A 14,122-nucleotide genomic window follows, 5' to 3' on the forward strand; every position below is an offset into this window, starting at 1 on the left:
AACTTTACAAGACACATAAGAGTGGATCAGGTTCGATTAATAATCAAAGATCTATAGTATACGAATAAGGTTAGGTGTCCTATTCTAGTAGCACTAATCAGATGTAGCTCACTCTTAGTTGTTACTACGGAGTATGTAAAAGTGTTACAAACGAAGTGATTCCTATTACGTTCAGGTGACAATGAGGAGTAGGGGCTCCATGCCAGACATCATATTTATATATATATATATATATATTATCTTCAATCGGACTTGCTATTATTTTGAGTAAATATAATATATATAGCCCATGAAAAAAGTTGTTCCAATAATGATCGAGAGGAGTATGTTTCTTCATCAGTTGAAAGCTCTCCCTTAGCTTACCAAAGCTTACGGCCTTATGCTAATTCGTCTAACAGTTAGCCTTCTTTGAATAAATGTTTATGCCTATAAGCTAACCTCCATTCACCCCCAATTACAAATCTAGCCATATGTTTTTTTTTTGTTTGTATACAATTTATTTTAGTTTATTTTATTTATTCTAATTTTACATTCATTAGCACTAATGAGTATATGAGTACTACTTTTTATATACTTCATATTTTGTATATAGGTATTGTTGAGCAGGCCTAGGCCCAAAGAGATCTTGGGAGTCTGCACATCCTGAAATGAGAAAGTTATGTCCTTGATCCAATCTTGGGTTGGTCCAATGGAACTTGTCTCGTTTCATCGAAAGGGTAATAATCCATCCAATCTCATGATTAGAACTCTGAAATCTCGATAGTCACACATGTGCTAACATCACAAGTATTTCACACGTTCCAAGAAAATGTCATACCATAGTTGAATATACTTCGTGTACTAATTTAGACATAATTACTATATTTGTAACTAATCATTCGATGAAAAATAGAGAATAACTCATAAATTAGGCTTGCCTCCTCACCCACGATTGAAGTACTAAAGCCCAAATTGTTATAAATAATTAGCAAAATTGGTTATTTTTATATTATATTTTTGGAATGTTTGTGTGCAATATGAAACCACAAGTGTAAGGTGTCAAATGTTATAATTGAGTTTGAGTATTGCCAATTGGGTCATTAATTTAATTAAATACTACCAATACTTCTACCTTATTTTATATTTATTAGAAAACTCAACATCAAAATTAGGTTATTTACTACACACTACTCCCACTCATAACTAATAAAGACAACAATGATTGAAAAGCTTTGAAAAGATTCCTGCAATGAAAAATAATTATTCGATCAACCGTCATATATTTATTCAAAAAAAAAAAAACTTTTTTCATCTTATATAAATTATCAACGTTTTGGACTTTTTCGTTGAAATCTCAACGAAGATGAACGCCAAAATTGTATATAATTTTTTCAAATCTTATTCTAATCTTTTCCAAATGTTATATCAAATCTTACGCAATCTTTTGAATATTCTCTAGATTTCTAAATCTTACACCCACTTTTTGTTTCAACAATTATATGAATTTCCAAATGGATTTATCAATTATTCAAATGGATCTGATTATACAATTCTGGTCTTTGTCCTGACTGAGAATCTACCGAAAAAAAAAAAAAACAATAGTTTAGATGTACGAAGAAAAAAGTTAAATTTTTATTCGAATCTCAATGATCGGTCTCAACTAGGAAAATCGAGAAAAATTATTTTAACGAAGTTTCTTAAAGTATGCTTAAGGAAAGTTATTTCTTATCATTCATCAATTATCTTATTCGAAGAGCTAATTAACTTTCTAATTATAAGATTCAATATTAATTAAGTGCATAAATAAAGCATATTTATGAAATATGTTAAAGGAGCTCTAGTGCAACAATTTAGGAATACAAGAAAAACAATGGTAGTACAATAAATCTCCTCGTGTATACTTAAAATAGAAATTTTATATTATTTTGGTTGCTACACAATAGTGCCCCTAAATGAGAACTAATGAGAAGCCTTGTATTTGTAATGCAATTACATCCTGCTTTTGTCTATCGATTACCAAAATCAACAAAATTGTGTCTAGAACTTTAATAAACAAAACAAAAACTGTAGCAAACAAGCTCACAAGTCACAACAACATTTCCCAATCTTCAAAAGTTACAAGCTCTTTCCCCATCTTCCATTCCTCCCATTGTATCATACAAAGGCTTATTCAAAGTCTCCGGCAAGTAAAACGCCAAAGCCCCTCCCACAATCCCACACCCCGCAAACACCGCAAACGGCAGCCCTCCGCCCATCACCACCACAAACGGCGCCAATATCGCCCCCATCTGCGATGCCTGCGTCGCACTCCCCAATGCGGCATTCCTCACCACGGTCGGAAACAGCTCGGCCGTGTAAATGTACAACAGATTATAAGTCCCTGCCATCCCAAATATCCCCAACACTCCACACACCATCCTGATGACCTTCAACATCCCCACTCCCTTCATCAAACTCCCAGCCAAACAAAACACCCCACTGAACCAAAGCGTCCCTATTGCCAACGGCTTCCTCCCACACACGTCCAACAACACCGCCGTGATCAAGAAAGCCGGCATTTCCGCAACCGCATTCGCCGCTACGTTCATGTAAATATTCGTGTCGAGATTCACCACGTTCAAACTCAACCCGTAGTACACGACGGCGCACATGAAATTAATAGCCACGGCTAGAATCAACCGTATTCGAGTAATGGGCGAGCGGATCACGTCGAGGAGTGATCCCGACTGGGTGGATTGTTGGATTTCGCCATGTTTGGCATCTTCGTCGAGAGCGAGAAAGACTCCGTCGGGGAGGTGGTTACCATTGACTTTGGCGATAGTAGCCATTAGATTGGTGGCCTCGGTGATCTTGCCGTGGACGAGGAACCACCGAGGGGATTCAGAGAGGAAAGGGAGGACGAGGAAGGTGAAGAAGAAGGAAGGAAGAGAGGAGGCAATGTAGAGGTGGCGCCATGATTTGAAGACGTAGGCAATGGCGGAGAGGGCGGCGATACCGGAGGAGAAGAAGTAGAAGGTGGACATTCCAGCGATGCCACGCTTGGTGGGGCCGATGGGCTCGGTGGCGAGGACGAAGGCACAGAGGCCGACGCCACCGGTGCTGAAGCCGGTAAGGAAACGGAGGAGAGTATAGATATAGTAATTGGGAGAAAAAGCAGTTGCAGTTCCAAAAATGGCGTTTAGAATGCATACTACCGTGAGAGATCCTTTTCTTCCCAATTTTGAGTCTGAAAGGTGCCCAAAAACTCCAGCACCTGCATCAAACATTATTTCAATTTTCAATAACCACCCTCATTTTTCATTCTATATTAATTCAACACCATATACTTGACATATTTTCAATTTAATTCTTAACCTTATATTATCAGTTTACCACTCTCTATATCTCTATATATTAACATAATCAACTCATATATTACAATCCTACATCATGTTTTAATGTTATCACTCAAATGACTTGGAAAATTTGTCATAGGAGATATTCTGGTCACCCAAATAATCTAAGAGAAAGAGCTAGAACGAAAATTGGTGCAGAAAGTCTCTTCCTGTAATTCATTTTCTGACTTAAACATCGGGTGGATGTAACATTCGTGTTAGATTGATGTGTAAATTTATGTCTTTTTAAAAGTTTTTCGTTCTCTCCATATAAATATATTTATCTTACTGACGATTTCGGATCAAAATCTTTTAAGATAATCAAATTTAAAATTTTAATTTTGGCCAAGAAACAGAGTATTTATATACTTAATATATTTGCAAAAGGCCATTTAATAAAGAAGTATAGGACGACGCCAAAAGCTTTCACAAGGGGGGAACGAAATTATTGAATCCCGATTATTGGGTCACGTGGTGGGGATGAACAGTGACCTTGGATTAACAAAAATAATAATAAATAAATAAATAGTTTTTATTTTCAGATTCTGAATTTTTTATTTTTCCTCCAGGGTAGTTTTCACGTTATAAAAAGTTAAAAAAACACTTGAACTTTAACTTAAATTCTTAGAAAAAAGAAAAATGAGCAAGTCCTTTTTTCTAATGTTTGGAAATTGGGACCATTTTTTAAAACACATTAATAAGTAATGAATACAAAACATAAAACTTAGAGTTGAAAATAATATTTATAAACTTCATTTTTAAAAATTAAAAATTAAGATCCTTTTAAAAAATAATTTAGTTTTTAGTTTTTTTTTTCTTTTAAAGTTAAACCTAAAAACCGCGTTGCATCTCTATCGATATCTTAAAAAACTAAGTCAAATTATAAAAACTAAAAAAAATAATTTTTAAAAATTGACTGAAAATTCAACTATTTTACTTATAAAATATGTAAATCATGATAAGAAATTGAGAGAAAATCGGTTTAATTTACAAACATTGAAAACAAACCAAGATTTTTTTGAAAAATAAATATTTTTTATTTTCTTATCATGATTTCTAAAAACAAAAATAAATTTCTAAAAACTATTTTTTTTTTTTTTTTTTATTTTTAAAATTTTGACGAGTCGAACTGATTATGAAACGGATTTAGGTGACAATAATGTGAAAAAGAAAGGCAATGGGCATGGGGACCCACAAGCCCAGGTGTTGAAAAAGTTGAAAAGCAAGGAATCTTAGAAGGAAAAAGGTCAGAGAAAATGATATAATAAAAGCTTGAAAGTTTTACAATTGAGTTGATGCAGTTTTATCCCTCAAAGACCAAAATGAAAAAGAAAGGCTTTTAATTTCCACAAGGCTGCTAACAGAAGAAGCTAGATCAGGCGCAACCCCTTTTTGACCAACTTGTCGCTTATTCTCTATTGGATTTTGGAATATTCTTCTCTTTTCTCAACCTTACCCTCATCTTATCTTATTCAATTTAACTACTCAAAAACACAACTATTATCTAATCAACATTTTAGACATTTAAATATTAAATAATATAACATTTCATCTCAAAATTAATTAATAAGGAAAGAAATAGTCCATACATCTTATAAACATTGAAAGTTTACTTCTAAATCATATGAAAATATAATACATTTAAATTAGGGTATGCTTGCACAATAATTTAAAATTAGTATAAAACTAATAGAATTATAGGTAATCATTTCGGTTTTTGTTTTTAGTTTTTTTGAAAATTAAATATATTTCCTACTCATTTTTTTTACCATGATTTGCATTTTTGTCAAGTATAATAGTTGAATTTTCAACGAAATTCCAAAATCAAAAATAACTTTTTAAAAACTATTTTTTTAGTTCTCAAAATTTGACTTGATCTTTTAAATCATTGGTAAACAGTAGTTAACTAAGAAAGGAATTTGGAGGTGGAAGCAATGTCTATAGACTTAATTTTTAAAAATAAAAAAATAAAAAATCAAATGATTACCAAATGAAGTCTTAATTATTCAATTATATAAGGTCTCAGTAGGTCAAAAATTAAAAGACTAAGACTAAAAAAATTAGGATTTACTAACCCAAAATATATGAAAAATATAAATTTGTAAACAAGAAATTTGATGAAAACAAAATTGTATTTCATATTCATGTTTTCATATATATATTTGGTAGTCAATTCAAAACTAGTTTCTACTTAAACAATTATTCAAAATGTATTTGATAATATACTTATAAACTAATTATACTAGTAAATATTAGGTTTAATATAAATTATTGTTAATTAATTTATGAATATAATTTTGTATAATTATTCTTTTTTATCTCCAAAGAGTTAGGTTATATTAAAATTATTAATTACTATATTTATAGAAAGTGTTTTTGAAATTATTATTTTTTAACACACAAATAGAAATCAACTTTTGAATGAACTCTTTATACTTACTTAACTTACTTTTTCCTTTTTCCTTTGAGGGAAAAAACCACTTTAACTAGTTTTTTTCTTCTTAATTAATATCTTACTATTTTTGGTGTAAAAAGGAAAGATGAAAAAGAACAATATATGAAGAAGACATGCAAGTTTATCATTCCCATTTAAAATGAAATTTAAAAGAAAAGAAAAAGAGAGAAAAATAAAATACTCTACCGATAAGGGAAAATTTGAATGCTAGTTTGATAGACATTCAATTTGGACCACCGCAAAGGCGAATGACTTTAGTCTTCTATTATTCAAATCGACTTTCAAAATTATATGTATATATAAAATAATTTATGATCTGTCAAAATAATAATACTAATAATAATTTATGGCTTTAATAATTTGTTTTCCGTCTGCAACTTGAAATATTTTAAAAGACGGCAGCGAAAAGATTACAACTCATGCAAAATCATATATAAAATATATGAAAATAAAAATTAGTTTAACATGTAAAATTAATATAGAGACTATATATAATCTAAAACTATCATTTAATATAAATACCTTATTATTGTTCAATTGTTCAATTAATTAATATGATAAGGTCGAACATCTTTATAATGATATATAAATTTTCTTTTACATAAAAATAAATTAATTTGTTCGTTGTACATGTTTTAATATTTCAAGTTTAGTTTTATTGAATCTAAAAATTAAACATGCATAATTTGAGTTCATTTAGGTCCTCTTATTATTTTTTAATTCTGTAATCAATATGGAATTTTGTATACCCTTAACAAATAAAGGTCTAAGAATATATAGTTAGTGTGATTGTGTAAAATAATTACTATTTCTTGGGTTCGTTTTTTAGTACGATAGATATCTTGGTCACTAAGAAATACTACATATCAATTGGACAAGTTGAATTAGGTTGGCTTTAACATTTAGATTTAAGTACTTTGATATTTTTTTTCCTTTCTTTTTCTAAATATTATTTTACATATTCCTATTAGAATTAATTTTTCGGGTTTGAATTTGATATTTATATTTCATGGAGTAATTAAAGACAGTACCTAGAAAACACTTTTTCACATAAACAGCCTAGGCAAAGCAAAGCATGTCTTTTTCTTTTTCAATTGTTTATTGCCTATTTGTTAATGTTATCCATATTTCTTTTCTAAAAAAGAATGACTAAATTAAATCTCTATCTTTAAAAAAAAGAAAGAGAAACAAGAAACAGAAGAATTTGTTTTTACCTGAGTTTAAAAATTTTTGTACCGTCAAAAAGTACAATTTCAGAAACGTAGAAAAGTGTGGGAATAAAGAGATGTTGTAAAGTAATTTTCAAAGAATGAAAAATGTGAATAGGCAAAGGGTTTTCTCTCAAAATTGGCAAAATACAGCACAAAAAGAGACCACCCTGTCCAAGCCCCAACCAATATTTCAAATGCAACTATATTTTTTCTTTATTATTATTATCAAAAAAACAAAAAAACGACAAAAGTCACCTAGTTCCATTTTCCAATGTTCTCAGACTAAATTCAAGAATTTTAAATTTACCCTGAAATTAGTTAAATAATAATAATAATAATTTACATGAAAAAAAATATATTATATCCGTATATTTTTTCAAATTTATGGTAAAAATGTTAAGAAATAGTAAAAAAAAAAAAAGTTTTTAAATCAACCATAAACCAAGTAGCATTGTAGACTAAATTTAAGATTCATTAGAAATACATAGACTCATTATTATGAGACTTTCTTTTTTTGTTTCATTTTTGTTAATTATCAGATTACCAATTAATCAACATTTAATTAAAAAACTAAAAAAAATTAAATAAAATCAGTTTTAAAGAGAGGAGAAACTGACCAATCATACAGCCGCCAAAAAACAAGGCCTGAACCAATCCAACCTTATACTTATCACCGCAAATCAATCCCCATTGAGACACTGTCGATATCCCCGCCGCCCCGCTCCACCGCCACGTCCCAGGTTCCAGGCCGCAAACGCCGCCCTTCGCCGGATCACAACCCGAACCGGATCCAACGCAGGTCCATTCCGGTTCCCGGTCGGCGAAAATCATAACCATAGTATGAAACGCCTCAAGCGCCCAGGCCAGGCTCGTCAGAACAAAGTGCTTTAGTTGCCAACGCCCAAACTCCCCGCAGTGCTTCTGCAGCATCTCGTCCACCGTAACCCTCTCCAGTATTTCCTTCTCCGCCGCCGCCACCAGCGGCCACCGGATTTCCGCCACCATCTCCGACATTCGCCTCCTGGCTTGCCGGATCTCTGTTTTTTCTTCTTTTCTCTTCTCCCAAAGAGAGCGATGATTTTCTTTTCTTTTCTTTTCTTTTTTTTGTGAATTTTGCATTGTGATGTTTTTTATATATATATAGAGAGAGAGAGAGAGAGACACGTGGCGGAAATCTAGCCGTTGAGATTTGTCGAATCTTGAACTGTGGCCCACCATTAACCATGAGGATCTCGTTTGTTCATTGTTTTAAAAATTTAAAATTATCTTTAGTACTCCTAATAAATCCTTTTTAAATAAATTATATATTGTGTTGTCATTTGTGATATATTCAAATAATTATTATTCTAACTAAGATATGATTTGTGTAAATAATTGTATCCTTGTATTTATGTTCTGGATTAAAGGTTGAACTCCAAATTATTTCTTGGACTATTATCTCATAATTTGCTAGTTATAATTTAATTTCAAACTAAATTACAAATCTTAGATGTGATTGTTTTTTTTTTCACAACTAGTTTATTCAGTACAATACAAATTATTCAATATAACGATTTAAAAATTATTCAATATATTATTTAAAATACAAAGATAAACATAGTTTTGATCATGAATATTTGAAATATTATGAATATTATAATAATAAATAGATGTCCATTGTTTATTGTCTCAAAAGTTATGTGTCATCCTTCTTGTTGTCTATGTATCTTGTAGTTATTCATGCTTGGTGTCCATATAACTCCCCATCCTACTTGTCACTTTGCTTATAAATAGTAGCATTTGGTAGATCTTAAAATCTCACACACAAATTGGACAAATTCCATACAAATTGGAGAAAGTAGAAAAATTTGAGAATTTTCTCATTTCTTATTTTGTTATTTTATTTTATTTTAATATTATATTTTATTATCATCCGTGTTCCCGTTGTGCTCCTCAAATTCACAACATGTTGTCAGCATGAGCTTTTATTGTTTTTCGGCTAAAGGTAGGTCCTAAAGGTATGTTGTTTTTTTCTCTCCGTTATAATTAATAAATTTAATGTTATTTTGTATATTCAATATCTATTAAATTTCTAATATAAGTACAATATTTTATGATAGTGCCGCCATAAAAAATCTCACAAAATTAGAATTTTCCGGCCTTGATATTAACGACAATAATTATTTTTCATGGGTACTTGATGTCGAAACCCACCTGGATGTTATGAATCTTGGGGAGACTATTAAAGAAGGAAATACGACATCTAGTCAAGACAAAGCAAAAACTATGATTTTCCTTATCATCATATCCACGAGGGATTAAAATGGAGTATCTTACAATAAAAGATCCCCGTATCTTGTGAAAAAACTTTGAAAGAGAGGTATGATCATAAAAAAATAGTTATTCTTCCTAAAGCTCGTTATGTGTGGATACACTTGAGGCTACAAGATTTCAAATCAGTAAGTAATTGCAACTTCACATTATTTAAAATTAGTTCGAAATTGTTATTATACGGCGAGAAAATTAATGATTCTGATATGTTAAAGAAGACATTTTTTTTACTTTTCATGTCTTTAATATGCTCATGCAGCAGCAATATCGAGAGAAAAGTTTTAAACAGTATTCTAAATTAATTTCATGTCTTCTCATGACCGAACAAAATAACGAGTTATTGATGAAAAATCATAAATCTCTACCAACCGGAACAATACCATTCTCTGAAGTGAATGCTGTGAATGTTAATAATTGTAGTCGAGGTCTTGGTTGAGGTCATGACCGTGGTAGAGGAAGAAATAATTATTATTTTCATGATGGTCGCTTTAATCATTCAAATTTCAAAAGAATCATGCAAAATGATGATCACAAAAAAAAAAAAAAAAACTCCACAAGATAAAAGTTCAACGAGTGTTAAAAATAAATGTTTTCGATGTAAATTGACTGAGCATTGGTCACGTACCTGTGGTACATCAAAACAATTAGTTGACCTCTATCAAGTCTCCCTAAAGGAAAAAGAGAAAAATGTGGAAGCAAATTTTGCATACCAAGATAATGACATATTTAGCCCATCCCACATGACAAATTTGGATGTGGTGGACTTCTTTGAATCTTCTGAAGAGAAGATTGGCAGAGAACATCAAATGTTTCTTTTGACTTTGAGAATATCTAGACTTAATGTCGTTGTTTTTTTTCAAAAAATCTATCTTCAAGTTTTTTAGTAACTTTTGTATATTTAAGTGTTGTTTTTCTTATTGTAATTACTTTCTTTTAATGAAGAAACATGGATCATTTTCATATGTTGGGTATTTAAAAAATGAGCAAAGAAAATCTATGTCTAGCAGATAGTGCAACCATACAATACTTACAAGTAAAAAATGTTTTTCCAAATTGACAATACTGAAGCAAAAGTCAATTCGATATCATGTTTGTAAACCCGTTCAAAGGTTTTGAAAAAGAAAATATTATTTTGTCTAAAGGAACAAAATTTACAATTGACAATACATTGTTTTCTAGTCAATCAAAGAGAAATCTTCTAAGTTTTAAAGATATACGTTGTAATAGATATCATATTGAGACTGATAGTAAGAATAATGTGGAATATCTATATATCATATCCACTGTCTCAAATGAAAAATGTATATTGGAAAAGTTGTATGCTTTATCTTCTGGATTATATTATACTCATATACGAGTAATTGAAACATATGCAACAATATTGAACTTGAAATTTATGAATCCAGACATATCTACAATTTGACATGACCGATTGCGTCATCCAGGATCTATAATGATGAGAAGAATTATTGAGAATTCAAATGGACATCCATTAAAGAGCCAGAAGATTCTTCAATCCAATGAATTATCATGTGATGCTTGCTCTCAAAGAAAATTGATAATTAGACCATCACCAGCTAAATTGGGAACTGAATCACCTGCATTTTTAGAACGAATTCATGGTGATATATGTGAATCTATTAACCCACCAAGTAGACCATTTAGATATTTTATGGTATTAATAGATGCATCCAGTAGATGGTCATACATGTGCTTATTATCAAGTTGAAATCTTGCATTTGCAAGATTACTTGCTCAAATAATTAAGTTAATACCACAATTTGCTGATTATACAATTAAGACCATTTGTCTTGATAATGTTGGTGGATTTACATCCTAAGATTTTGATAATTATTGTATGTCAATTGGGATAAATATTAAACATCATATAGCTCATGTTTATACACAAAATGGTTTAGCATGATCATTTATAAAACATTTGCAATTAACTGCAATATCATTACTTATGAGCGCTAAGCTTCCTTCATCTGTATGTGGATGCTATTTTGCATGCAACGTCACTTGTACGCATTAGACTTGTCACACCCCACTCCAGATTACCCTCTTAACCTGGATGGAATGGTGACTGCAGCAGTTACCAAGCCTTTTGCTGACACTTACTGCCTATCTAACTTGTTAACCTTTACTCAAACCCTGAATACATACATATCATCAATATACCAACATATCAACTAAGAACTTAACACATTTACATTACAGGGTTTCGCAGCATTGTTCATACATGAATATTACAATTTAGTGAGCTCCATCTAGAATACTAGTCACTAGACAGACACATGTGTACTAACTAATACAGGTCTTCAACTACACTTCCTTCAACCTGTTTCTTTGAGTGACAGAGTAGCAGTAGAAAAGTCTTTTGGAAACTGACCGCTACCTGAAAGAAAACATTTGAAAACGTGAGCTAGAAGCCCAGTGAGTGACTTAATAAAAATATAAATCTCATGCTCAAAACTGGAAGCTTGAAACCATAATACCGAAACTAAAGTATACCAAGCAAATGTGTACATAAACCTTTAAACCACCATTAAACATCATTATTCCTTAATTGAGAACGAGCATACATCGCTCTAACTCCCAACATCTGTTACTGGCCAAGAGACCCATACTTCGGCCTCTCATTCGAAACTACCTACGACACATAGAGTTTTCTATGTACCGTCAACACCTTAGGTATATTTATTCAAATACCTTCCTTACATTCAGTATCCGGCTCACTTAAGCTATCAAGTTCTCGAATATAGCATAGAAAACTCTTTATGATACCTTCCGTACCTTTAGTATCCCTTTTCATTATGTTTAGGAATACCAACGCATATACTTTGACAATCTTAGGTATTTAAAACATAGTACATCAAGCTTCATTCAACCTTAGCTTTAGCCCTAACACATGCTTCATACTTTATAAAATAAGTTGACTTAAATCATGTTGAACTAACTTGTAAAAACTATTAGCATGCGTTAGATATGGAAAACATACTTGGAAAACTCATACATTAGTAACATCATGCGTTGATAAACATTCAGAAGCATTAGCAATTCCAAACTATCCTTCTAGCCTAGGAAAAGATATGACTACTCTTATCCTTAGTTGAGAGTGAACTATTACATCTAACCCTCAATGTCAACCTTGGTTAGGGAAAACCCTTTTGCTCAATCCCTCGACGTCGTATTACCTACGTGCACGTGGTTATAACTGAGTACCGTCATACCTTAGGTACCTGACTAGGATACCTTCTCATTGTCCTTCAGTATCCGTCATATAACTAGTCATAAACATTTAGTTGAAAGGACACCTTTTCATTTTCCTTCAGTATCCGTCATATAACTAGTCATAAACATTTAATTGAAAGGATACCTTCTCATTGTCCTTCAGTATCCGTCATATAACTAGTCATAAACATTTAGTTGAAAGGATACCTTCTCATTGTCCTTCAGTATTTGTCATAAACATTTAGTTGAACACTAAGGCTTAGTGCTCAAATCATCATACTAGTTCATCCATCATACTGGATCATCATAAAAATGGAGTTACTTAAACATACTGATAGTATTTGGACAAGATAATATATCTAAATCATGTCAATTCCATGGAAAACATGCTTTACTTAACATAAGAAACAATTTCACAAATATGTTGCTTGGCAATCCATTTAAACACTTAGCATGAGAAATATTTTCAAGAAATCATAGTTTCTAAATCATTAAAACAGTAAGTCATCCCACAATCACTCACAGTTCGTTGGCCTCTTAACGGGTTATACGCCTCTTCTAGCTCTTATTGACCTGAAAGGACATAATTCCCAGTTAAACTACTCAGAATTCTTAGCAAAATACTTCAAATGGTTCATTTACTAAAGGAACTTTCAATAACAAAGATAGTTTTACTAGCGAGATCCTCCTCATGAGCGAGATCAGCGAGATCCTTATGAGCGAGATCAAGCTTTTCCTAGCAAACTGTCATCCTAGTGATACTAACCTTACCAGCGAGATTCAGCTCAATTTCTAGCGAGATTCCCTTCTAGAGCGAGATCCTCATCAAAAAATTAGCGAGACTTCCTTCATTAGCGAGATCCTCTTTCTCCATATGAGCTGTTTGCTTGTTCTTCCCAAGCAGCTGTTTGCTTATGCACAGCTTCTCTGTTACAACTTCAAAAATTCATAACTCAAAATTCAACCCTCTTTTGAAGAAACTCCTTCTACAAACATGTTTAGAATTGAGTTAACAATATTACCTTAAAATTTCAGCTCAAAATTCCTCGTCGTTTAATCTGAAGATTCAAAACTTCATCATTGGCCCCAATTCAAGCAGCTACCTGCTTGTTCAACAATTTCCAGTTCAAACTTCAAAATTATATAACTCGATTTCCATGCCTCATCTTAAAAAGTTTCATTCTACAAGGTTGTTTATAACTGAGTTAACAATATTTTCTCAATTTTTTTAGCTCAAAACGCTTCGTAATTCTTCCTAGAGCTTAAATTCTTCATTGATGGCCTAGATTCACCCGAGAAACGAACCCTTCGTCTTTATTTTGCCCCCCCGGCCTTATTCCGACAAGTTTGAGCGCAGCCACAGAAATTAGACACATAGAGCTTTCGAATGCCACTAGAATTACATAAATAGCCTAAGTAGTTTGCCCAAACTTACCCAATGAACTCGACCTTCTTACTTATATTACCGACCAAAATCCAACATGAACTCTCCTTGTGCCACCTAGCCCACTATTGGTGATGAAGGCTAGGATTTAGCAAATTTCCTTTTGCTAACTTCA

The 14,122-nt window shown here is 31.8% G+C and overlaps 1 protein-coding gene across 1 annotated transcript; it reads right to left on the reverse strand.

Annotated features, from left to right (window-relative positions):
- Positions 1-1,875: 1,875 nt before the first annotated feature.
- LOC120091739 (organic cation/carnitine transporter 4-like) lies at positions 1,876-8,129 on the reverse strand. Its single transcript, XM_039049855.1, has 2 exons — positions 7,637-8,129; positions 1,876-3,232 (listed from the first exon to the last, which is right to left on the reverse strand). The coding sequence occupies exons 1-2, from the start codon at positions 8,031-8,033 to the stop codon at positions 2,088-2,090; spliced, it is 1,542 nt and encodes a 513-aa protein (XP_038905783.1). The 5' UTR covers positions 8,034-8,129; the 3' UTR covers positions 1,876-2,087.
- Between the last annotated feature and the right edge of the window lie 5,993 nt (positions 8,130-14,122).

Source organism: Benincasa hispida, chromosome 11, assembly GCF_009727055.1.
Source record: "Benincasa hispida cultivar B227 chromosome 11, ASM972705v1, whole genome shotgun sequence".
In the NCBI taxonomy this organism is placed as follows: Eukaryota; Viridiplantae; Streptophyta; class Magnoliopsida; order Cucurbitales; family Cucurbitaceae; genus Benincasa; species Benincasa hispida.

Excerpts from the sequence above, each read along its gene's own strand:
- LOC120091739 (XM_039049855.1), bottom strand. The coding sequence starts at position 8,033 with ATGTCGGAGATGGTGGCGGAAATCCGGTGGCCGCTGGTGGCGGCGGCG. Across the intron at positions 3,233-7,636 it reads TTTTGGCGGCTGTATGATTG|GTGCTGGAGTTTTTGGGCAC; the intron begins GTCAGTTTCTCC and ends TGTTTGATGCAG.